Source organism: Nelusetta ayraudi, unplaced genomic scaffold, assembly GCF_046127955.1.
Source record: "Nelusetta ayraudi isolate G7.1 ecotype Tasmania unplaced genomic scaffold, CSIRO-AGI_Nayr_v1 ptg000233l, whole genome shotgun sequence".
Lineage (NCBI taxonomy): Eukaryota > Metazoa > Chordata > Actinopteri > Tetraodontiformes > Monacanthidae > Nelusetta > Nelusetta ayraudi.
The window spans coordinates 80,458-107,645 of record NW_027466282.1 but is presented as its reverse complement, the minus strand read 5'-3'; the positions used below and the strand labels follow the sequence as shown (position 1 = coordinate 107,645).

The 27,188-nt window shown below is 43.3% G+C and overlaps 1 protein-coding gene and 1 long non-coding RNA gene across 2 annotated transcripts; one reads left to right on the top strand and one right to left on the bottom strand.

The window, feature by feature from the left end:
- Nucleotides 1-1,660: 1,660 nt before the first annotated feature.
- LOC142882106 (uncharacterized) lies at nt 1,661-4,089 on the bottom strand. Its single transcript, XR_012925744.1, has 3 exons — nt 3,974-4,089; nt 2,320-2,859; nt 1,661-2,124 (listed from the first exon to the last, which is right to left on the bottom strand). It is a non-coding gene; the product is annotated as an uncharacterized LOC142882106 (long non-coding RNA).
- A 3,754-nt stretch (nt 4,090-7,843) lies between these two features.
- On the top strand, nt 7,844-26,900 carry tlcd3a (TLC domain containing 3A). The gene is made up of 5 exons (XM_076016645.1): nt 7,844-8,318; nt 12,199-12,285; nt 15,982-16,201; nt 21,208-21,303; nt 22,294-26,900. The coding sequence occupies exons 1-5, from the start codon at nt 8,197-8,199 to the stop codon at nt 22,600-22,602; spliced, it is 834 nt and encodes a 277-aa protein (XP_075872760.1). The 5' UTR covers nt 7,844-8,196; the 3' UTR covers nt 22,603-26,900.
- The last annotated feature ends 288 nt before the right edge of the window (nt 26,901-27,188 follow it).

Genomic DNA, 27,188 nt, shown 5'->3' with positions numbered 1-27,188 from the left:
CTGGAAACCCCTTGTGCCAAGAAAGTGGACGACTTTTGATCACTTCAATTGGAGAATTGTTCCTCGATTTCAAAATTTCGGCTGAAATGGCACTCACTTGTATTTCTTGTCTACAGTGTGGCAGCAGAGCGCAGATTCAGCCTCAAGAACAAGCTAAAAACAGCCACGAGAAGTTGTCTGTCAAAGGAAAAATACACACACACACACACACACACACACACACAGTTATGGATAGGAAAACCAAATTACTTATATTGTACTGCGAGTATACACTTTCATAATGTATTTATGGGCAGTATATTACGCTTTTACCAATACAAAAATCATAAATCGGGCCATTTTTATAGACACTGGACCTGTTAGTTAATTCCTGTTTTTCGGCAAACTTCACAGCATCCTTGTGTGTGTGTGTGTGTGTGTGTGTGTGTGTGTGTGTGTGTGTGTGTGTGTGTGTGTGTGTGAGTGTGTGTGGGTACGGGTGTGCGTGCGTGCGCGTATCATAATTAAGTTCACCGGGCCTTACACAATGGCCTGTTTGAAAAATCACACTTTGTGACATGTGAAGAAGATACACAGTTGAGTTGAGAGTACATGAACTGTTTGACATTTAAATTCAATTCTTTCATGCACTGAAAAGGAAAAGAAGCCAAGCAAGCAAGGGCGTAGCTTATTTGACAAGTAAAACAAATAGTAATTGCCATGACAAAATAATAATTACACCACGTGCTACAGGGGGAAAAAAGGCTGTGTGATCGCAACACATTTTAAATTGATGCTATTCATAACTTGTCATTGTAAGATTCATTGTGATGCAAACTGTACAGTTGTAAACATTCAAACTCAGCCACAAACTCTTGTAATAAGACTGGTAGGATGTCCTATACTCAAACAGTACAACTGCTTTACTTTCTACTCTTGGGTATGTAGTATGTACATGCCCCTTCCAAAGCCTTCATGTAGACCATTTGGTCTGAACATTCAGCTCAGGGATGTTAATATGTTTGCCTGCGTGAAGGCAGCAGTGAACATGCTTCCTCTCAGTGTTTACACTTCCAGGGCAATTAACCAGAACATAAAAACTGGCTTTCAAGGGTCCAAAGTCCACGTTTTTTTTTTTTTTTCCCAAGTCTGAGTTAATGATAAAACTGAAAGCTGGTCCATAAGAAGAGACATGGTGTCATAGGTATCTAACCATAATAACTCTAACCCAACGTCACGTTATCCAATCACTAAATACTACTAATAAGAAGAAGAACAAACAAAGAAGAACAACAAAATGAGAATGCTAGAAGAATAAATGATTGTATGTTATATAATTGAATGATAAAGGCCTTCCTTTTAGAATGGGAAAGCTTATTTGTCTTGTGTTACACCTGCTAAGTTATCATCTTTGTACATATTACACCAGTACATTATCATGTTTGTAAAATCAATAAACAATGGAGGGTGACAGATTTTTTTTTGTGTAACAGGCACCTGGACTTTAACCATTGCAGGTTATTAATTGTGCCTTTCTCAAAACCTTTCTCATTGTTAAAAACCATCTACGGAACCCAAGCAAAAATAATGCCATCAGCAGACAAACACACTTCTCAGTTACAAGGAAACCGCACCTTTATTTGTGGTGTAGATACTTTTTTTTTTTTTTTTTCTAAAATAAAAAATATATATACATACATAGTAGAAAGAGAATCTGTCTATGCCTTATCAGTTGGCACTACTAATATAATCCCATGTATCGCACACATGTAAATACACACATAAGCACAATATACTCACATTTCTAATTGTTAAAACATGTTGTTGAGAAACATTTACTGTGAAAAAATAAATGTATTCTTAAATACAAAATGCTGTTGAATTTATTTGGCAAAATGATTTCTTCCTTTCTTTTTTCAAAAATATTCTTGTACGATGAAAAAAATAAATCACAAACAATTAATAGTTCTGTCATGTATCTGCTTGAATTGATTTGAGCCTTTCAGACAACGCTGTAATTTTACAATTAACAAAGCCGAGATTCAATCGGTTTGATACTGTTTTGAAAATGCTGTTTTGCGTCTGTTGACATTGTTTGGTCTCACACTTTCCCTTTGTACTTCAGGATACCAAAGATGCCACCGCCTGTATGGAGAAAACAAATACTGTAAGTAATACTATAACAAATACAATAAGTTTTTTGTGTTTTTTTTTTTCATATCCAGCACGATTACTCTTTCATATCATTGTTGTTTCTTTTACTCTTCAGCTATTGTACTTGCACATCTTCCTCCTCTCCACTGTATGTGTCAAATAAACACTCGAGCTTGTCGTACTTACCAATCAGACCCACTCCACCCAGAGTGCCAATGACAATTCCAGCAATTTCTCCATCTGATAGACCCTCTGGACCAAAAGTTGCACCTTCTGAGATAGGTGGGCTGGTGCTTGCATCGGTTGAGTTGGTGGTTGTAATGGTTGAGTTGGTGGTTGTAATGGTTGAGTTGGTGGTTGTAATGGATGTGTTGGCGGTTGTAATGGATGTGTTGGCGGTTGTAATGGATGTGTTGGCGGTTGTAATGGTGTTGGCGGTTGTAATGGTGTTGGCGGTTGTAACGGCTGTGCTGTCGCTTGTAACGGCTGTGCTGTCACTTGTAACGGCTGTGCTGTCACTTGTAACGGCTGTGCTGTCACTTGTGTTGGCTGTTCTGTCGTTTGTAACGGCTGTGCTGTCACTTGTAACGGCTGTGCTGTCACTTGTGTTGGCTGTTCTGTCGTTTGTAACGGCTGTTCTGTCGTTTGTAACGGCTGTGCTGTCACTTGGATTAGGTGTGCTGGTTGCTTCAGTGACGCCCTCATTTGCACTCGCTCCCAAGAATGCTGAATAAGAAAAAGCACAAGGAAAAAAACTGTTAACCTGACTTGATCTGTTGATCTCGAGCTGCACAATACATTGAGAATCTATTGTCACTGCTAAATCAATGTGCGATCAACTTGAAATGGTGCAATTTATAACAATGTAACGTTTGTTCCCACAGTGTGGCTGGCAAGTCACATGGAGCCTGAGGTGGCCACCATCTGTGAAGAGCAGCTGAGGCTAGTAACTAGCAGTGTAAAAAGAACATGCAGTTGAGCAAATTTGACTGAATTGTCACTTGACATTCTGGTCAAAGTAGCCCTATCTAAAGCCACCGCTCTGTGCAGTTTGCTCTTGGCATGTGAAAGGCAGTGCATGATTGATCAGATTAAAAAATAACAATTAATTTAATATTTGACTTAACCCTCCTTTATAAAGGCTCGACTAATGAGCCTATCTACCTTGCCAGTGATATCTTCATTGCCTAATCTTTAACTATCCGTCACTCACTACCGGTAGCAACATTTTGTTCTTGGACAGGATGTGGACAACGCCTTTTAACGACCCACAAAACACAAGGGAGAACACTGAATCATAAAGTTCTATGCTGATTTTTACAAGCACCGGATGAAATAAATATCTTAGTCATTTATAAGGCTTTTTTTTTTTTTATCACAAAAATTCTGGGTGTTCATCTGTTTCAAATGATTAACTGTGTGTATGCCAGGTTATGTTTGTTCTTGTTTTTTTTGCTGTCAAATAAAATGAGAAAAGGCAAATGAATGAAAACATAGCGCTCAAGGTTAAAGCGACGGAACATTTGTAACCACAGTTCACCATTTGCATTCCAGTCTCATACTAAAATTAGTCCTCATTGTGTTGACAACTTTTAGCCTCCAAATTGATTTGAACATTCAGACACATAACCTCAGTAAGAAAACTGATATGAGTTACGGACAAAGACAATAATTTGAATTTACAGGAAATACAGCTAATTGAAAGAGCAGTAGCAAAGACACATGTTGTTGTTGTTTTTTTGTTTGTTTTTTTTATCTCCTTTAGAAGTCAGGGTTGTAATAATAGACAGTATCAAGATTTCAGTTTTTCAGTTGCACCAAGGTTGTCAGCTATATTTACCTGTGCCGAAAAGGCAGAGAGTCAGAATGAGAACTTTCTGTTCCATTTTTCTGGAGGGAGATACGCCAGTCAAGGAAGGAATGAGGGTCTGGAAAAGTTCTCTGGTTTTGATGATGTGAAGAAGAAAAAAAGCACAGAGAGGCAGATTTCGAGAGTTACTATCTTGAGAACCACAAGAGGACAAAAAAAATGCAAATAATATTCAAGTTTTTTTTTTTTTTTTTGCTTTTTTGGTTTTCTTTCTTCTGGGGCCAGGGGGCAGGGGATTTGAACACCTAATATGAGATGATTATAAAAACCAAACCAAAAAACTGCAAATTAAAATGTTTGTTGTATGCAGTACAAAGTAGTACCACCAAGATAATAAGGTAATTGCTCCATCCGATCACACCCAGTTTATGTTGCTTTGTCTTGGAAAAAAAAATGTACCTCATTCATGGCCAGTCTAATTCTATACATCAGTTGAATGGCAAACAAAAAGCTATCCAGTTTATTTAAAGGAAAATAAAATATTTTTGGGCTGTAAGAAGTTTGAAGTCTATTCTATGCCATATCAATGTTCATCACATATTCACCACTAAAAATAAAACAAAACACATGAAATTTAAATCAGAACTTAATTGTATTTAATATACAACTAGCTTTGGATTTTTATTAAACTGTGATTATATGCAATAAATCAACAGCAAATTTCTTTTTAAGGGAGCTTTAAATGAGAAGAGCTGCGTTACTTACAACAGGTGGCCGTCAGCGCTGAATGTGTTTCTCTCCCAAAGTGAAGCACCTGCTTTATATACCACCAGTGTTATCTCCAGTAGAGCAGTGATTCTCATCATCTTCATCCCTCCCACTTTATAGTGCCACACGTAATATATTACCGGCAGTAGGCAGAGAGACAGTGTGCGTATTGATTTAACATTTATGATGGCCTAGTGTGCTGCCGCCCATAGATATTGACCAGAAAGGGAGGGTAGGGAGTGTTAGCAGATGATAGTTCAAGCTAAGTGATGTGTTTCAGTCAGGAAACAGCAGTCGATAGTCTTACAATGCTCCTTTATTTCATTTGTTTAAGAAAATTTTTTAAAAAGAAAATGACTTCCCCACACATTCAGACGTGGCCGTATGAATTATGTCTGATGTTATAATGTTCAGTTCTTTGAAGGGACAGCTCACTCTAAACTGCAATTTTAACAAGGAAGCCTCTTGTGGCATTTTCTCATCTGCATTACCTTCCTGGGTTTCACTGAGAGAAAGAATTTCAAGCAGTAGAGGTCGGTTGTGACTAAAAAACATGACATGTGTCTCCATGTGGCCCGTGTGTCATGACCAAGAGTCAGGAGGCGCAGTTGGTCTGAAACTCCCCGTTTCTTGCATGTTATACAGATATTTTCCTCGCAATTACGTTCCTGTGCAATAAGATCTGATAAATGATTTACTCAGAAACATCACCAATAATATGTTCTTTTAAAAATTGTTTGAGCATTCTGTTGAGTTTTATTCTTGTCGTTGAATAAGGAAAAAACCAAAGCACAATGAACAACAACAACAACAACAAAAAAATCAGTTCTGGTATTTGACTCAATTTTTTTAAATCGCTTTTTAAAAATTACCTGTGTTGCAGCATTTCCCAGTTGGTTTCCATTAGATTATCTGAAGTTCTCACTAAACTGGGTAGCAGGCCCAATTGATTCGACGGACACCGCAAAACAACTCTTGATAACTCCCCGAGTTTGTTCCGTTTGCTGAGCTGTTCAGCAGACTGTGGCTGAAAACACACCGTCACCATAGCACAATGGCATTTCATTTACATGCACATGGTGTAAAAGAGTTACACATACCAGGCCGCCGTCCACCCAGATATAAAATCTTTAATGCAACTTGGTATAATTGGAAATTGTGGTTTTATGTAAAACACAGATGAGATGACAATAACGCAAAATATCCATTGAACAAATGATTTGCTTTTGTTTTTTTTGTTTTTTTGAAAAGGCAACAGCAAAACAACAGAGCATGTTGCTGACGCTGTTGCGCCAATGCACCTGGCCTCTTTGGCCATGACGGCTACCCACTGGTATTTACTGTACGCAGTTAACATCTGGCTGAATCAAAACTTCTCAATCTGGTAAATAAGAAATATTGCAGGTTGACAACTTTATGATGCGTAATCAGTGGCTAAACAGAATCAAGTAAATCTTGTCGCTGTAATCTCTGACTCATGGAAAATTCCAGCACTATCTGCGCGGACTTTTCAATGTGAGGTCAATATTGCAACCGTTATCTCTGAATCATGGAACATTTCAATACAGCGCATTGTCAAACTTTAAAACAGGTTGTTAATTTCAGGTCTATGCTGTAAGTGTTATCTTTGAAATGGAGCATTCCAGTATAGCATATTATTAGACAAAGTCAGTAAATGTTCAACTGGCTGTGGTTGCAGTTGTTTCTCTTCTCTTCTGACACTTCGACGCTTCGAAGTCCAGGTCCTCATTCAAAGATATCAAACAATAATGAGTCACTGCAATCTATTAACCCTACATCTATGGTTATAAGTGAAACAGACATTCCTTCTGGTGGAAACAGGAACAACACCTGTATAGAAGAGAAGAGACAAAATTTTGATTTGCGTGTGGCAAGCTTTCATTAAATTGAGGTTGAAATTGGAAGGTGGCCCTTTTGGAACTTTGCAAAAATGAAAGTGATCAAACCTTTTTTTTTTTTTATACTTGTTACTTTCAGTAATAAAGGCAAGCAGCCCTCACATAGTGTTTCTCACTACTATGTGATGTATTATGTAATAATGTAGCCAGTCACATCAACATTACAACTGTTATGTCATTGCAACGTGTTCCTGTCTTGAAATTAAAAGTGAACAATTAGTCAGAGAACTTGGGATAAGATGCACATTTTGTGTGATGGCGATGGAAGTGTTGTAATTGGCCATTTGTTTACTTTAAAATTACCAGTCGTCCTCATTAAATCATAACTCTGTGACCTTTAATATACAGGATTGTGTGATTCCTGCCAGTTGTAATCACATGTTCTTCTTCGTTCGTAAGCTTGAGCTGTTACAATAGATATACGCCTCAAGGGCAACACTCACACACGTATTCATATCACACTTCAGTGAATCTGTGGGAGCAGTGGTTAGCCTGTTCTCCTCAGAGATAAGTGGCCAATGATACCCAGATGCATCAAGTCCAATCTCAGTCAGTTTACTCTCTCTGATGGAAATCCTGCTTGAGCTCTCTTACCCTGAGTCCAGTGCTGATTTACTTTACCTGTGACCAAATAAATACTGCATCTGTAAACTAAAGGTGTCTCTGGCTTGTTCCTGGGCTTCCAAATGAAGAACCGGGCCAAAGAGAAGTAATGGCAGAGAATCGATTAAAGTTAACGCTCACATTGTTGAGGAACATGAGGAACACAAAGCAGGATTTCTTTTGAAATCATTATATATTCATTGTAATCTGCTGCCATAAAACCCATATTCATCAGAGGATAATAATGTCACATGTACAGGATGCTTTGTGACATTTTGCTGTATCGATACAGAATACAGGAGATTATTGTGGGATGCGGCAGTCTTTTGTGGGACAAAGACGTGTTAAAATCCGAGTGGCTCTTTTTCTCTTTTTTGTCGTTTCAGTAAATGTTTGGGCTAAAGAATCCTCAAGAATTCTTTGACAAAAGTCAGACTCAGAACACTGACCTTTAACTCAGAATTGGATAAACTAAAAACACAACAATTAAAGAGCGAGAAAGGCAAAACGGCGCTTTCCAATGGAGAGTTTTAGAACGTTCAACGACCACAAACATTGAATTGTTCTTAGGCGCTCCGAATCCCTTCCCAACTGGGGTTCGCACAGGGTCCAGGCATTCAGCTATGACTTTTATTTTGACATTTCCAATTTGTGACTTCCGGCGGCATCTCGGCGGTGCTGCCGCTACGCTGCTGAATGCTAAGGCAACGTGTGCGTGTGTATGTGCGTGTGTGCGTGTGTGAGTGAGTGAGCGAGTGAGTGAGTGAATGCGAATGCGAATGAATGCAAGCGAGTCGAGCGGATGGTGGACGGTGGATCGTTCCCCACGGATAAAAACCGACTGACCGGCCACGGGAGAATGGTCCGACGCGGCGTGTGAACGGGGGATAAACGCGCGGGGGACGACGGTTGGGTCTCCGGGCAGATTTCGCTGAAAAAACGGTGCGGGGAGAATCGAGCAGGATGTTGGAAGTTTTAGCTAGTGGCGCCGTAGTTTTCCCCGGTCTCTTCTTCGCCCTCAGGAGATTCCTGCCGTGTGCGTTCAAGCACTGGAGCGATGCCGACGTGGTGCTCGTCAGTGAGAGGTAAAGGAGCCTTAAAGCGATGCCTAATTACTCCTTTTTCAAAAGAAAAAGGGAAAGAGAGAGCCTAATCTGGTGATGAATGACGCCGACTACTCGCCTTCCCGGTACGGGATGGATTAGCGCCTCCTGGAACGTTTCAGCCCCTTCCGTTAGCTAACAGCTCCCAGTGGCTCTCACGCTGTGTTTTGATGAAATATTGTTTACGTAATGGCCACACTTGGACGTTTTAACGCGTAATTTATTTCCCGAGAATATTCAATATCGCAATAGGTCCGCGATGGAAGATGTAAGTGATGCTACGGGACTGTTGGGGGGGAAAATAATATAATGCACGTATTGTCGATGAATTAGCACGTTATATAATACGTAAATCTCAATACTATTGTATGAATCTGTCAATTATTTTATTCATACATTATAACATCCGTTATAACCGGGTTTACACTTGGCAGTGACATTTTCTGAGCCCCCATTCTGCCCTTTTGTGTTGTGTTGTGTTGTGTTGTGCTGTCTTGTGTTGTGTTAAGAAGTCACGAGCCTAGGGTTTTTTTTGTTCCACCCATCAAAGTGACCAACGTCTCTTCTTTGGGTTTTGGATTGCATGCTAGTAATAATTCATACATCGTGCGTGTGTGTGTGTGTGTGAGAGAGAGAGAGAGAGAGAGAGAGAGAGAGAGAGAGAGAGAGAGAGAGAGAGAGAGAGAGAGAGAGAGAGAGAAAGAGAGAGAGAGAGAGAGAGAGAGAGAGAGAGACCCGCTCACGTGTTTACCCAGTTCAGTTCAGTGCTCATTTGTGGGCTGTCAGTCCAGCTAATCCTTCTCTGAGCTCCAGTCCGGGGTCGACTGCTGAGTTAGCTATGCACTGGAAAACACTGAAGTCTCGCCCTGAATTATGCCGCTGCTGATATACTAATGCTCGTCTTAACAGGGGAAATGATGTTCTTACAAGGGTCCATGCCTCCGAGGGAGATATGTGACACTGCTTATTCCACTCTGAGGCAGCCTCTGTGTTGTAGTCACGCAGGTCACGTGGATCATGCAAGGGTGCCTCTGATATATATATATATATATATATATATATATATATATATATATATATATATATATATATATATATATATATATATATATATATATATATATATTTTTTTTTTTTTTTTTTTTTTAAGAGAGAAAATGTTCCAAAAAGATTCAGGGACTGGATGCTCTTCTTTGCTCCCCAGTCCGAAATGTCTCCCTCATCCGAAATGTCTCCCTCATCCTCAAGTAGAATTTGTTAGCTTTGGGAACTGGAAGCATGCTAGCATCACTAAGGACAGATAAGATGCCGTGCGTCCCAAATTGGTCAGTAGGATAATCGCATTTATTACATTTTCGCTTTTTATTTAATCTGACACACAAGGAAAGTTTATCTTAATTTTTTTTTTTTTTTTTTTTTTTTTTTTTTTTTTTTTTGCTGTATTAGTAGATTAAAGGTTTGATTGTGAAACGTCTTTAAAAAGATCACTGTGTTGTGGATTGCCACGTTTCATAGCACAGAGAGGCTTCAACGCAGAGACAGTGCTGCATCCAGTGGCGTGACAGTAAGAAAGTTACTTATTCCCCAGGAAAGGCAGTTTTCAGTGCTTGCTTTTTCATACACATACTTTATACTACATATTTCACCTGCTCTGACTGACACTACTTTCGTTTGTGTGTTTGCTCCAGTTTGGGCCCACATTGACCCCCTTTTTCTCGGAATAACCAAATGACAGCAACTCCCAGATATTGAGTGTACGGAGCCACGTGAAACCGTGAGCAGCCCACTGTGTTTAACAAAACAGTCCCTAGGAAGAGATGGCGCAAAGCAAAGGGGAAGGCAGGGTTCTTCGCTGGTCTGACACAGCAGGAAAAGCAAAGACAACATTGCCGAACAAGGCAGCGGAGCTTTCTTCCCCTTTTCCCCTCTGCACGCTCCTCACCCCATCAACCTTTCATCAGCGGAGAGGAGTGGGAGGGCGCGGGGGGTTATTGCTGGACACAAAGAGCAGACTGTGTAAAATCTGGGTCTTGTGATGGAGTGTGTGACCATACAGCCCTAGAAGGCAGCGAGGCGTGTAGGTAAAATGCGTGCGTGCTCGGCTGGGGGTTTTAGAGTTTGCTGCGAAAAAAAAAGACAGAGAACGAGTGCAGTTAGTCTTTTCCTGCTCTGCCATTTTTTTTTTTTTTGCACTTCTGTAGTTGCAGATCATGTGGCCTTCTCCGTTGCCTTTGCCTGCATTCCCATGGAGATTGGTGTGTTGGTTGCAGCAGGGCTAACCAGATCACTGTACAAATACACCCTTTGTTTCTAAACACGCCATTTACAACACACTTTTATTCAAAAGGCCAGGAAGCAAGTCTTTAATGGCCTAGTCATTTGAACGAGTCAGAATGTACTATTTGCCTTTTAAGAGTCTAACTCTCCAACCCGAGCCTGGCCTGGTTGGGGTGCGGTTGAATTGGGAGTTTTGAGGTAATTATTATTTAATTATCAGTATGTTTGCGCGTCCGTTAGGGAGGGAACCACTGCTGCTGAGCAGGTAACACAACTGGCAAGTACTTTGAATCCTTGTTTGAGAGTAAATAACAAACGTCTGTGCTCTGAAAATTGGATCGTCGCAACTTAGTTAAAAAAAAACAAAAAACCTTTGTAGCATCGAGAGAAAAGATGAAATGAGTGCATGACAGGGAGTAGAAGATGTTGGACTCAGACGTGAGATGTCCAGGAAGGAAATATCGGTGTAGTCTGTCACTGGTTTGATGCCTTCCAATCCGTTTCCAGCCAGGTGCTCGACAATGGAATGCTGCAAAGTTTGTTTGGGAACTTTAGGGTTGCCCTGAAGCAAAACTTTGGGAGCCATGCCAAATAAAAACCAACCGTCCCCGTTGAAAGCGTACACTCTCAGAACCTGTAAACCTTTTCGTTTAGGTTTGCATATTGCAGGTGGTGCTTTATTGTTCGGGTTAAAGGTGAAGATTCCGTGTCAAGTCTGAAAATATATTCTCCCCACCTGCTCAGTATCCCATCTGCAATGAGTTTGTAGTGTGTACGCTTCCACTAAGTCTGCTGGTCCCTTGTCTGTTCCCCTCGGTCAGGTGTCAAGTGGACACATTCAAACTCTGGGGTGGGGGGGGGCTTTAAAGGGGGCGATTGTCTCGTTTGGCAGCGGGGAATGAATTACATGTTGTTGTTTTTTGTTTTTTGGTTTTGTTTTTTCAAAGCAGCTTACTGTCCGAGCTGCCATGTTGGAGATGAGCCAGGCAGAGTGAGCTTGCCTCAGCAGAAGCAGCCATTCATGGTTTAAAACAGATGAAATCCACTGTTCATTGTAAAACAGCCTGAAGTTAACTCTGTGGATCCAGTGGGTCCTACTGCAGACTGAACTTTTCATGCCGCGGTCCATGACGCGACGCATTTATGACATGGGCTTGGAATTGAAGCAGACTCCAACTACAGGCATGTTGTGAATGCGTCGTGCCTCTTCGTAGACACTTGTGTCAAGTTCTCCAATGACAGAGCGTCAAGGTGAACCACTGCTAATCCCATAATGGTGCATTGAACTTGAACAGCTGTTCTGATCCACCGTAAAGGACTTTGACTTGAAGGGTGAAATGCACATACCATAATTCCAATCCTTGATTTAGGCCTCAATTGCAGCTTTGTCAAATGATCTCTAATAAAATAAAATTAAAATTAAAAAAGATAAACACATCTGCCGACGTTTGATTTTCCATATTCAATATGAACTGCTGACTGACTGACTGACTGACTGACTGACTTGTTGTTCGTAAATGCACCTCCTGTCCTGGTTTGACCTCAATCTGCCGCTCATGGTTTCATGCTTGTGTTTCTTTCCCAGACTGGTCTCCTTCATCCACGCCATCATGGCAACCACGACAGGGGTCATTGTTGTATCAACATGCAGGAGCAACGTCATTTATGACAGGTAGGACTTTGTGTGGTGACCCACAAGAAGCATGTATTTATATTTTGCGTTTCTTTGGTTTCCCCCCTTTCTGTCCCCTCCATGCTTTCTTCTGTGATGCTGTAGGTTCAGACCTGGGGGAGGGACCTTCCCCGAACTAAACTAAGATCCATTTGAGTGCACTGAGCACACAAGTGGCTGGAGATTGTGATTTCCATGTATGTGTTTTGCTTGAGGAAGGAAACTTTAAGCAAATGCGCCCTTGGTACCAGCATGGCAATATCCAAATCAAGTTTGTATCTTGTTTTCGTTTGTAAAACGACCTTGACAATCTGTGTTTTCTTTTACAACTCTGGGCTAGTCTGCTAAGACACACCAGTTCGACACCTTAGCTGTAGCTCAGGAGGTAGAGCGGATAGGCAGCCAGATTGGAATCCATCCTACCGTCAGTCTGCTACCAGGGCAGCTGTGGCTACATGTGTAGCTTACCACCACCAGTGTGAATGTGGTGTGAATGAATAATGGGTTTAGTGTAAATCACTTTGGGTGTCTTGGAGGAGTGCTATACAAATCCAATCCATTATTATTATTATTATTATTATTATTATTATTATTATTATTATTATTATTATTATTATTATTATTATTATTATCATTATTATTATTATTATTATTATCATTATTATTAAAGTATCATCCAACAGTACCTCACAGCAAGAAGGTTGTGGGTTGGATTCCGGGCCTGGGATCTTTCTGTGTGGGTTCTCTCCATGTTCTCCAGGTTCCTCCCATACTCCATAAACATGCATGTGAGGTGAAATGGAAACTTTAAATTGTCCGTAGGTGTGCATGATCGTGTGAATGGTTGATGTCACTATGTGGCCCTGCGATGAACTGGCGACTTGTCCAGGGTGTCACCCTGCCTTCGCCCTACAACAGCTGGGAGAGGCTCCAGCAGACCCCCGCCACCCTGAGCTCGGGAGGAAGCGGGTATTGACAATGGATGGATGAGTGGATCATCCAACAGCTGTCAGTTATTCTGTGTGTAATAATTCGGGAAATAGAAATATGTAGCAAACAAACTGACAGATCACATCAGCTTGTTGGTTGATCATTCACCTCATCGGCAGACACTGTCACCTTGGTCATGGTAGGTGATCAACCTAAAAAAAAAGAAAAAGAAACGTGAGTGGAGCGTCCAAAAAAAAAAAATCAGTGCACTGGAACAAAAAGCCCTCAGCTTTCTGGTCCTCACAACAAGCTAGCATGCATTAGCTTTTCCACCCAGAACAAGAAAGTGTGACGCTAATCCCACTGAGTCAGCGGCAGGCCCTGCTGGAGGCTGCCGCTAATCTCCGCTACCCCCTCCTCTTTCACCCACACGGCTTAATTCCTCCACAACGCTGCTCAGTTCCACTGTCCAGTGAAGTGCACAAGGCCTGGAGCTCATCAGACACATGTGCCACAGTCAGACCCATGAACACTCTAATACCACGCCACCCCAATCTGTCACTGCATTTAGCCCTCCACGCCTCAGTTGCAGCAGCATTAACAAGGAAAGAGCTCTTTGCATCAGAGGTCGATTCACCACTGTGCGATGCACTTCCTTGCCGATGGTTTTCTTCTATTGGATTCTGCTGAGCTCTCTCCAAGGTTTACCAAGCCATCCTGAACACGTGGGAATGAATTAATGAACTCAACTGCACAAATATTACGTCAATAATAGCAATAGCTGTGACAGCGTGTGTTAAACTTCGTACCTGAGTTCACACGTGAGTCACTTGATACACTTGGCCTCAGTCAGTAATTACACCCAATTTACCACCTACAAGTCTTTTTAAGAAAACAAACCAGACCAGTGAGTGTGAATGGTTGTGTGTCTCTATGTGGCCCTGCGATGAACTGGCGACTTCGCCAGGGTGTCACCCTGCCTTCGCCCTAAGACAGCTGGGAGAGGCTCCAGCAGACCCCCGCGCCCCTGAGCTCAGGAAGAAGCGGGTATAGAAGATGAATGAACCAGTGATTGATCTGTGTTATACTGAATCACACCGACCAGATTTTTAATTCTGTAAATATATGTTACAAATAATGCATGTATTTGCCTGTTGTTGGGAAATAATTTCCAAAAGTGAAAATGTGCTTCCGTCAGAAGATCGATACAATGGTTGTTGAGGTAAAATAAACCTCAGTGTATTTCCCAGTGTGCCAGTTGCAACAAACACAACAGACTTATATTTTTTTGCACCGCTGCCTATAATCTCCATGTGCTGACCTTAAGAGCTAAAGAGGCCACTCTGGGGTCAGAGGTCAGTAGCTCAGCACTGCCCCACGGCTTTACGGCATTCTGTCCACATAATTAACCATCAGTGTAATCGGGGCTCATTAGAGCGCAGCGGCCTTCCAACTCCTTCATCACACTGTGTTTACATAACCTGCCTCAAAGCCTTTTGCATGTTTGTGCTAGAGAGGCGTATAGGTTAACTGAATGTCAGCCCATGTGTCGTCTCTTCATGCTTTGACTCGTAGAATAATACTTATGTAACGACACTATGTTGATTTGTCTACCCCACCCTCAGACCACTGGACTTTTTCCTGTTGAAATTCAGATTTCAGAATCACAAATTTAGATTGCAGGGTCAATGACGTTCTGTTTGACTTGCACCCATTGCATTGTTACTCCGTCAAAACGGCTCCAACGCAGAAGGCCAGTCATCTTGCTGAGTGAGCAGATGCAGATTAAGTCCCAAATGACTATGTTCTAATCCACTTAGGAGGGAAAATAACTGTTATAATAGATCCCTTTCCTGTGTGAGCCACTTACCGATGCCAGACTCCAGCAGCAGTGCAACTATGCCGAGATAACAAAATACAAAGGCTGTCAGCATCAAAGCGTTTATCGCAATGGAATTAAATACCAGGCGTACTGCACTAATTTTTTAAACCAAATTTTAATCGCATCGATTGAGCTGCAGTCAGGTCCTCGAGCAGTAGTGCTGCGTTTCACTGCATCCTGCTAACGTTACTTGTGTTTATTTTGTGCAGCTTGCACTGCAGTGATGGTCGAAGCTATTACCCGCACGCTAAACAACCAGGTGCAGCCAACGTCATTACAGAGTGTGGGAGACGCCACAGACCTGTGGATGAAAGTACATTGACGAAGATGGCTAAAGCGCTTGCTAAATGAGTGGCAACTAAATACTCCGGCCCGTTGTACACCTAATTGTTGTGGCGATCAAACGCGTACAACAGTTGCATGAAACCGAGAAAGGAGCCAAAATGGAACTCCCTAGAAAATGGAAAATGCAAATGTAATAATTGGGTCTAGATGCAATGTTTTGAAAGAAACCATAATACTAAAGATCAAAAAGGAAATCCTTTCTATGTGTTCATTTAGTTCCCAATCAAGACACTGGTAAGAATTGCTTTACATTAATATGGACATAAAAAACTGTCTTGAAATGCAAAATAACACAATTATAAACATGCAACTCAAACCGTGATTAATCACAATTAACTATGGAAAAATCAGAGATTAATCTTGATGGAAAAAAAATGACTTGGTTGACGGGCGTAAAAAATACACATGTAAAGTGGTGACATGTCTTTATTACCTCGCACACTGTGGAAAGATTTTCATGAAAATACAAAAGACGACTTGAACCTGAATTTGAGACTAAAATAAGTTGTTGTTTTTTTTTTGTTGTTGTTAACTTTCAGGCACTGGCTGGCAACCTACTTCGTCATCCGGTACGGCGTGCCATACATGACGTACGACATTTTCGCAATGTACCTCAGTCACTACCACCGCTTCCGCGTCAAAGGACACGAGGACTACAAGGGCCACTCGCTGAGGACCGTCAGCTCGTTTGTCCGCCGAGAGTTCCTGCTGGTGTTGCATCACATCGCCCTGCTCACCATCCTGCTTCCTGTCACACTGGTGAGGAATGGGCGGCAAGTGAGATTCGGGGTGGTGGTGGTGGCGGCGGCGGTGGGAGTCCTTCAGCGCTGACAGTCGCAAGTCACAGTTTGTTTTTTTGTTTTTTTCTAAGCTCTGGGCCTCGCTGTGTTTTCTTATCTCTGTAAGCTGCCATTTTGCTTTGTGCTCTGTGACTTAAACATTGCACATTTAGTCAAATCAACAGAAACCTTTAAGTCTAATTATATTTTTTTTGGATGCTGAATCATCCACTTAGGACTGAAAATAAAACGGAGGAACTTGCACCATCGTCTGCAACATGTGAAATCGAAATGATCTCAGGCATGCGTCCACGTGCGTACCAAAGCGAAACAATCAATTTTAACGCTGCGTTTCGAGAGGCCACGTGGTCTTTCGGGACCAGGCTACTGCTAACGCACCGCTTTTCACACAAAGTAAAGCGCGGCCTTGTTTCTAATCATTTCTTGCCTTCAGCAGCATTCTCTCTGACGAAGGCCACTTTCACCGACAACAATTCTTCCTCGTGTAGTCAGAACGTCTACTTAAAATTCTGCCCAGATGTGCTGAAATATCTTCTGATCTACTTTAAAGCGTGCTGGGGAAGCAGTCGTCATTGACAGCGTGAGGTGAACGAGCGTGCCGTCATATTAATTCAGCCAATCCTCAAAATCACAAATGATCACGTTGTGTACACGCAGCCACTCAGACACGGCTCTAAATAGCAGTGAGAGTGCACTTTTAAAGCCTGCTAAGATTTGATTGTGTTAAAATCTCACATGCGCCTAACAACCCATCTTTGGGTGGAAACGTTGTAATGGCACAATCCGTAGTTGTTGGTGCGTTTCCATGGATTGCACTGTTTTTAAATGACGTTGTCCATGAGCAATGACAATAAATGTATTCAATTCAATTCAGTTATCCCTGGAATTTCGCGAAACCTAAAGGTCGCCATAAAAACTGGTAATGCAAATGCCCGAACTTCTAAAAACCTCTCGATTACGGCTAAAGGGGTTTTGACGCTCTCATGAGGGGGGGGTTTCAGATGTATCGATCTCGAGGGATATCGCAAAAGAGTCACGGAAACACTTTTTTTTTTCGCATTTACACGTCAGCGGACATGACGTACGGGGTCACGTGACCAGCGCACTTCAAGTGAAAATGGCGCGTTACGTTTGGACGGAGGAGGAGGAGGAGACGGAATATTAGTAAGTAAGGAATCGGAGAGAAAAATACAACAACCATTCTTGACAGAAAACAAAAAACAAACAACATTTTTTCCGAGAGTTACGTCCCGTGAGAATTCCGAGAATTCTCACGGGACGAGATTTTACGCGAATGACGGCTAATGCGCTTCGCACCATTCAATGGAAACACCTGCACATCACAATTGTTCTTGAAATATTGCTTTCGTTTTGCGAAAGACTGTAACGGAAACGCAGCTAGCGGCTCCTTGAATGGCCGGCTTTCTTTTCCGACTCGAGCTCCTCTGCCTTGCCACGTGGTTATCATGTCAACGTGTCACTACCCGTTTGGAACCTTGAAAGGCCGTAAAAAAGCCACAGGAGCGATAGCCAGCAATCTGAGATAAGTGTGTTTGTGCTGACTTTAAAAGACAATAAACTGAGCAGAGATAAATTGGACAAGGCACAGAGTGACCCCAAGAACAGTTCACTTGACTCATTTGCAAATTTTGCTCCGATGCATTTGAGAAAATGAAGGGTTTGTTCAGCTCGCTTCTTGACGGCGAGGACTCGGTGCTGAAGTGCCGGGAGGTGTAATGCTAGCAGGGCAGAATCTGCCTGTTAAAACTGTTGTTGAGCCAGCCAGCTGCAAGTCGAACACTCGTTTGGCCCCTCAAAGCAACATCACGTGCTGCGGCTTCCCGGGGAGGAAATAGCAGCAATGGAAAGGCAACACCGAGACAGTTATCGCTATTGATTGCTCCCTTTGAGCAAATGGCAGCGAGTGATTCGTAATTGTTTTCTTTGACGTGCGCGTATTGTTAAGAGTTGCAAGTAATGGGCAGGAAGAGGGAGCCGTGAGTTTAAAATAAAGTCGGTGCCGGGCGCCGATGTCAAGACGGAAAGGCGTTGTTGAATGGATTATTCCGCGGTGCAGCGTTGGTGAGACAGAGGGAGGAAACTTAACAACGGAGCAGCCACACAGTGGACTTCCGAGTGCAGGTACGACCAGCGCGCATTGTTGTCAACCCATTGAGCCCAACACGACTGCCCTGATAGCGGACACAAAAAGTGAATTCTTGGTGGCTTTGCACTGCCTCATTACTCACGTCACCGGTCTTTCAAGAGCTCGCCCCACATTTTGGTGGCGCGAGGGCGTAACGCAGCCGCGCTCCTTTCAGCGAGTGTCCCAGGTGAGCCGGGCCAGGTGCGTTAGAAACCCGGCCCTTTTGTTTGCACCGGCTGTCAGAAGCGAGTGCGAGATCACGTTACGCTGCATTATTTAGCTCCAGCTGGGTCCATCCTCTCTTTTGTCTAAAGTCATCACCCCAACAGTTGGCCGTCCCATCTCCTCAGCCTGCACCTCGGCGCTATTCTGCTGCGTCCAGTCTCGCTTAACTTGAGCCGGGACGGGGGGACGTTAACAAGTAATCGATTACCCATTAGTTGTTGATTAAGAATTTACTCAATGAAATGAAATTAGTTGCAATTAATTGAATGTTTTTTGCACGGGTATGACAGTGTAGTGGCGGGACAAGGAAATTCACCTGTAGTTACTGTGATGGTCATAATATACAGAGAACAAGTTACTTTTAAACAACTTAAAAAAAAAAAATAAAAAAGTTGGAATGTGACTCATTAGAAGTCAACTTAAAGTCAGAGGATAAATGTTTAGTGTGTTTTTACTGTTCTGTAACGTAACAGTAGGTCACCTTTGACCCTTAACATTATGTAAGGGTTAAATCATGTGTTCTTACACATTTTTCGTTGTGAAATTTAGGTTCTCGGGAAAAATCGCCGCTTATCAATTAATCGTCAATCGATCGATAAGGTCAATCAACTAACAATGAATGAATGAATCGAATTTGCATCCCTAGCTGGTACGTTCTTCGTGGCAACCTTTATACCTGAAAGAGGCTAACAGTACACAAGCGCTGAGAGTGGGGGGGCAGAGCTGAGCACGAGGGATGAAAGAACCGCTGTATGGGTCAATATCCACCTTGTTTACTGCCGAGACTGCACTGTTGTAAGATCTGGAGGGGGCGGGGCAGCAGCAGTAGCAGCAGCAGCGACTGCTTCTGCTTCTGCTTCTGCTTCTGCTCAATAAAGTGTTGAGGTGGCTCAGCTGACTTGCTTTTATAGGGATGCTCTGGTGTATTAGCAGGGATCGTTGGTGCTGGCCTGTACATGTCAACCACTAGTACTGACAGTTTTTATTTCCACGTAAATATTGTCATTCTCATATTTCAGATTGAAATGCCTCTCATTCAAATGCAATATGGGAATGCAAGGTCTGTTTTTTTCTATTTTCTAGGCAGCAAAATGAGAAATAAAAAAAAACGGTTTGCTGAAGCCAATGACGTAATAGCTTATCAATAACCTAGTGAAAGTCCTGAACTGATAACTTAATAACTTTTTGCAATCAAAAAATTCAAATCACAAAATCTTTTAACAGCGTAAAAAAAAAAATGTATTCAAGCGCAAGTAAATTTTTTTCAAGCCGGCCAATAATGTAATAACCAGCCAGTAACTTAATAAGTTATTACATTATCGGTTCGGGACTTTTATGGCGTTTTTGGCCAGTTATTACGTTACTGGCCTGTTACATATTAAAAAGGACAAATTTATCACGTTACTGACTTGTGGCTTCTGCGAGGTTTTCCTTTGTCACGATTGTCACGTGAGAGTTTTTACACAGACGTCCGCAACATGAAACCAGGTAACAGTGCAACGAGGCATTATCAATTTTAATTTGTTTTCCACCGCCACAATCTGCTAATTATTCCGTCTCACCCTCATGCACAGGGTTCAGTAGCTTATCCTCATCTAATATCTACACAAGACTGTTCTCAGTTTGCATGGGTGGCCTGTGTGTAGTGTTACTTCGGACGGCTGCTGTGGTTATGTCAGCCTTTGAGCATGTGGCTAACCACAACTCCAGTGCAGTCAGTGCGTCGCACAGCCGCTAATGCTTGCCTGCTCAAGTCCCTGGGCGGAGGAAAAGGAGAGCAAAGAGATGCGAAGGAACCTTTAGCAGCACCAGCGTTCGGTGTGTTTTCAAAGCGAAGATGTGTGTTTCTCCCAAGGAATAATAATTCAGCAGTACATCCTGGGTACGTGCTCGGGCACCAACAGCCTGGGATTTGGTGGCGAGGTAAATTCGGTGTAGAGTTCCCCCGCACTATGGTCTTCTTTCATGGGCAGATGGTCAGGCCACGTCCGGAGCCGCTCATGCCTTATTCATCAGCAGCAAACAGCCGGCTAGGCTAACAGATAGCACTGCTCATTTGTCCCCGAGCTGGACTCACCTATTCTAGGACGCGGCTCTCTAACTGCACAGCGCTGCTGCGCCACTGGTCAATATTTGAGAGCTTCATCCATTACTTATGCACAGGACAGCACTCCGGCATCCTGCTGCTAGTCGATCTTCCCGGAGTTCTCCCAAACCTCAAAGTGGTTTAGCAGCAGAAGAAGAAAAAAGAGAGAGACGCTTTGACCACGTCGGGTGTTTCACAGCCTCTGGGTGTGGAGGGAGGCACTCACCAGATTCTCTTTGAAGCAATGCACTAAAAGAGCAGTCACACCAAACTCAAGCTTTTATTCCATTTGTTGATACCAGGAAATATGATAAGAAGTATAATAAAAAAAATTGTTAGGTTGACTCAGTTTTATTTGATTGGTCATTCCCGGCTCAGCGCAGGATATGAAGCAGGAAAACGGCAGGAGGAGTTTCCCAGAAGTTGGTCCTGAATGTCGTCTGTGTTGTGTTTTTGTGCCCATGCCTGCGTGCATCTCGTCATGTTTTTTTTGCATTTTGTCCCCCAGTTCTTCAGAAAGGAGCAGGGCGATTTCTTCATCGGCTGCTTGTTCCTCACTGAGCTCAGCACGCCCTTCGTCTCCCTGGGCAAGATACTCATCCAGGTGAGACGGCCGGAACCACAACACTCACAGCCTGCACAACAACTACACTGCTTTGGCTGATGGTTTTATACGGAAATGCCACATTTATGCACATTTCTGCATTGTATTGCGTCAAGAAGTAATGTAAGGACGCTGCCTGGGTCACCAAAAGGTCCTTCTTTTATTTTAATCATCAGGTGACGTGTTGTGAATATCTGTTTTTGGACTGGAGACTTTCTCCATCCATAATTCAGGTCCACGTCCTCCCTGTTGCCAAAAAAAGAAGCATAAAACAAAAAGCTACAGCTGTAGCTTCAGAATCTGTGTGCAGTTGTCCAACACAGCACCTCTACTTGCACATTCACTCGCCAGAAGGCGTGTGGAATTCAGTGAAGTCAGTCGACCACGTGGGTTCAGCTCATTGCTGAAACCTGGTGGCAGCAGGAGGGAAACGCCATTTATAGTCTCTGCTGTCAGAAACGCTGCCCTCTTCTGGTCAGCAGTGATAGCAGAAACTGCTGAGCCTCAACTCTGCCCCACTGCCTGTTCATTATTATTATTATTCACAAGAATCAGGACCCCACGAACCTGAACACGAACATGTGAAATGGAGAAGGGCTGATCAGTGCAGCAAAGGGTGCAATTTGACTTGTGTCATGATTGATTGATTGATTGATTGATTGATTGATGACGAGAGATTGCAGCCGTATGGCCGATTTCCATCTCAAGCCCCTTTGGCAGGTAGCAAAAGAACTAGAAGAAGAAAAACTTTTTTTTTTTCATTAAATTAAATTAAATTAAATTAAATTAAATTAAATTTAAAAAACACCATAACTGAACCAAAACATTCCAAAAGAAACAGAACAAGCGTTCAACATGCAACAACTCACATTACACACAAACAGCTGTGGGAGCAAGTCCCCTCCTTTAACGCTCTTGCACGTAACCCTGTAATACCTGCTAGTACTGCACCAAGCCCATGGTAACGTCTGTTCTCCCCCCCCTCCTCAGCTGGGCCTTCAGGACTGCTGGCTGCACAAAGCCAACGGCGGCATGGTGCTGCTCACCTTCTTCACGTGCCGCATCGCCCTCTTCCCCTACATGTACTGGATGTACGGCCGGCACTACGGCGTGCCCCTCCACGCCGTGCCCTTCCACCTGCCGCTGACCGCCACCCTGGGCAGCCTGTGCATCCTGGCGCCGCAGGTCTACTGGTTCGTGCTGCTCTGCCGGAAGGGCTACCGCCTGTACCGCCGCAGCCGCGCGCCGCCCTCCTCCCCACCCGCCGTCACCGTCACCGACGCGGCCAAGGAAGATTGACGCTCCGCTCGCCATTCTTTCTTTGGACCCGACCCCCTCCCTCGCCCCCTCCACAACCCCCACCCCTCGCTCAAGCCGCACACTTAGCTACTAATGCCTCGTTGGACCGAACACTACTGGAAAGCCCCCTCAAACGTCTCGCGTACTGTAGGAACACCGGGACCGCCTGCTCTTCTCCACCGCCGTCTCCTTCCTGGGCATTTTATTTCCCCGCACATTTTTAACTCCTGTTACCAAACCTGCTGCCGCGGTGGAGCGCCCTCCGCCGTCCTCCAGTGGTTGCTGCTGAAGAAGAAGAAGAAGAAGAAGAAGAAGAAGAAGAAGAAGAAGGGGGAGAAAAGTGCTTTGCTGTTGAAACTGAAGGAGGGTTCTTTGTCCTGAATGCCCCCCCCCCACCCCAAAAAAAAAACATTTAAAAAAAAAATCCCCCAGAAGCCCGAAGAAGAAGACAGACACCCCCCCACCCCCCTCCCTCTCCTCCCCGGAGGTCTGATAGCCCGTATGAGCGTCTGTTACGGCTAGGTTTCTCACCAGTGCACCTCGCACGCTGGTCACAGAGTGAGGATCGATGGAGGCGAGCGGCCGTGACGGGGATGTTGGTGGTATTAGCAGGTGAAGAGATAAGGCTGTGCGTTTCCACCCGTCTCCATCGTCAAGCAATTAATCATCGCCCTGTTAATGTGAGCAACCTTTGGCCTGTCTAGCTTCGCAACGCCCACCTGTGCCCCTGATATCCAGCGCTCTTTGAACGCCCTCGGCGCCGAACCCATGTCGATAATTTTCACAGATGCGTGGTTGTGACCTCACCATATCTCCTCGAACAAAAGTCGCTTTTTTTGTTTTTTTGTTTGTTTGTTTGGTTTTTTGTTTTTTGTTTTTGTTTTTTATTGAAATATCTGGCTCGATGTCGCAGCTGTTGTGCATCTGATGGTCGAAGCAGGTTGAGGTCCAGGCGGAGGCGCCGCAGTGTCCAGCAGGACCTCCTCTGTGCTCATCCGGCAGACTCAGGGTCAGAGCAACAACACTTTGCCCCCCCCCCCCAACACCACGTAGCCGCACAGATCCCACGTGCACACGCTGCACCGAGTACTTGTTCATGACAGTTAATCGTATTTAGGGGCGGAGGGGTTGTGTGTGTGGGGGGGGGGGTAGTTTTAATACTTGAACTCGTACGTGGAGCGATCACGGAGAGAGACGTTGCAATTAGAGCGATGCGGGTGAAAGAGACCGCGCAGGTTTTTTTTAAGCTGGATATCCAGAGGGTTTTTGTCCTGCTGGGTTTAACAATAATACTCCTTCAATCTTCCACACTTACTTTTCATATCGTTTGAGTTCAGTCATTGTCATAGAAACGCACACAGACTAGGTAGGGGGGCGCTGAGGGGTCAGTTTCACACAGGTCCAACCCTGAGGTCTAGTCGTCTTACTGACGGAAGTTGTTCAAGCTCTAGATGGATTTAACCGGTTTAATATCAATGAGTTTTAATACGAATATTATCAACGTTCGGTCCGGCCGGAGCTGGACCTGTGAAATCACTGTAAATATTGAGAACTGATTCATCTACACTTTCTTGGAATCACAGAAATCGCGTTGCGTCGCTTCCCTCGCTTTCCGTTCTGCCCGAACTGCCGAGCGACTCGGAGCCGACGGCAAACATCCTCACCTTGGTCTGCTTTCTGAAGAGGAGACGCGTTTTGTTCGCTTAGCAGTCTGGATCGCTGCCTCATGCAGTCGTGTTGCACATCAAACAGCGTCATAATTTCAAAGAAGGCAAAAGTTATCATTTATACGAGTGCACATCTTCTGAAGGGCTGTTATGCCACACACTATATTCTAAATGTAGAAAGTCTTATCCTCTCTGCTCAGGGTTTAAAGAACTTATTGTGTGTGTGCGTTTGTGTTTGTGTGTGTGTGTGTGTGTGTGCGCGCGTGCGTGCGTGCGCACACGCCCATGTGTGTTTGTGGAGGTTTATTTTAAGAACATTAAACTGTGAGATGGGTTTTCTGAGAATGATCACATCTGGGACGGTCGGCTGTTTGTTTGGTCTTGATTCCCCGCCCCTCCCCCGCCACTCTGTTCTTCTCATTCTGATGCTTCCTGGTGGCTTGTGATGCGTTTGGGTTGGTAAACCAAAGATAATCTGTCTCCTCACTTAACAGTGACGATATCCAGAGTCTTATCCTCCTTTTGAACACACAGAGTGACCAAGTTGCTGTGTTTTTAAGGCAATTTTTCCACAACTTTTTACATAAAAGTATATTTAAGCCTTCTGTTTTTGTCACTCCGGTACACTTGGCACATTATTAATGAAATCTTGCAATATTACAATAGCTTTAGTCGGGTAGGCCTTTAGTTGAAGTGGAACGTAGACACCAGAATAAACACACAGACGACGTACCGCGTTTTTTTTCTAGCCCGACACGTTTGTTAGCACAGATTGCTCGACTCACACCGCATCTGGAATACAGCTAGCCACTTATGCTAAATGCTAAGGCCACTTGGTTTTGTGCGGAAGTTCTCACCTCTCGTCCGCTTGCACATTACCTGTAGTGGTTGCAAGTATGTGAACGCACACCGTGCTGCGTGAGCAGTCCAAGGCAAATCCCTCTGGTGTTGGTTGTTGTTCAGCATATCATCAAGTCTGCCGCATCTCTGCGTGAGTGCAAAAACTCTCTTGCCCAGAGTTGATTACAGTCTCAAAAAAGCTAGTTCTCATATGTGTGAAATAAAACTGACGCTCTTTAATGATCAAATCTTACATTTCAACCACCAGGATGACAAATGTGGCCCATTTTGGTGTTTGCGTTCCAGTCAATCAATCCTGAGCTAACACAAGTTTTTTTTTTTTGTAATGTGAGTTTTGACATTTTGTAGATTCAAAGATGTGAATTGTGCATGACAACTCCGTGTCTTTCTCAAGACTGGTAGAGTTTTGCTGCTTAGTGTTTCTAGTCAGGGTTGGTCTCACCGCCCAGCTCAGTTGGAAATTGGAACGCAGAGTGTTTTAGGCTGTTGGCTGCATATTTTGAGAGAGGTTGATTTGGAGTTAATACAGGATGTGGTGGTCCGGCACCATGATTATGTCATGTTGGATGTGAATTGAAGATGTTTGATTTAATATTTACACGTTACTCTTGATGAGATGACAAAGCCTTGGGGACCCTTTCTCTCTTTTTCTTTTTGACTGGCACAGTTCTGCGTTGCTGCAAAAACTGAGACTTGCAGCTTTGAGCTTTACTCAGCTAATGAAAAACAAATACACGAAAAGCTGTCAATTAAAAGAAATTGGTTTCAAGTGGAAAATTTTGAAGTTAACGCCGTTCTCCATCCGTGGCCAAGTTGCCATTTCGTCTGATTTAAAACGGTTCTGACAAGGAAAAAAATAATAAACCCAAGGTGATGTGTTTCCAATCTTCAGTAACCTTAAGCAAGCTCCTTTTCTAACATGACTCGAATGCAGCATTGTGTTGAACAACTGCACACAGGTGATGTTTCATTCGCTGATTCTTTTTTTTTTTCCCTCACTCTGCAAAAACAATGTGGCTGGGACTCTGAACTGTTTGGTCTCCGGTGCCTTGTAAGAAAAAAAATAAAAATCTATTTGTAATAAACCCAGAGAATGAGCTTTGTTGGCAGGCAGTGTTTACAGGTTGTATCTGTATCTGCTGCATTAATCAACATCATTGCCACAATGTAATAAAGACATATTTTCATTCCCACCCAACTCCCTCAAGACAACTGGTTGAAGCCTGTTTCTATGCATTTACTTATCAGATTGAATCTTATCTTCTACATTTGTTGTAACAAAAGCATTTACATATTTTTTTTTTCTCCATATTTGCTGTGTCTATTCTAATTGTCAGAATGGAAGAGGAGCGCGTCATTTGAGGTCGGAGCCCTTTAAAGAATAGATTTGAATTTGTCGGGCGTCTTTTTTTGTTATTTAGACTTTTAAGCTTGAATATGTTGTGGACTTTCTAATCCGCCTCCACTGTCCATATCACTCACTGTCGGTTGATTCTCAGTTGATTCTAAATTGGAGCACCCTCACAACCTCTTAACACTTCCTGCCCCTCGTTATTTTTGATAGCGTTGTTATTTTTCATACATGAACATGGTATTTAAAAGCATCTGTCAGGGGTCTTTTTGTAGCATAACAATTTACTCTAAGGAAAGGCTGGACTGTTTTATGAGGATGTTTTAAAGGTATTGATGCAAGAGAAAGTGTGTTGCTGTAGCTGGAATGTGTGAATTGGGAGCACCCCTCAAGATTTAATAAACTTGATTTGATAGACACCACGGCTTTGTTTTTCTTGGATCGTATGACCGATAAAGAGTAGATTGTGAATGAATTGGCAACTAAAAAGTCGGGCTGCGACGATGTAATTGACGTAATCGATTACGTCGACAACATAAACGCGAAAATTGAAGGGGGCGACTCGTCGTGTCATTGTAAATTGCTGTATGATAAAACCACACGCCGGTCGCTCGATGATTACAACCTGCGAAAAGGCAGAAGAAGAACGTCTTCTGCTCAAAAAAAGGCTCGGAAACTCCGACCCAAAGTTTATTAAGTTGAGGGAT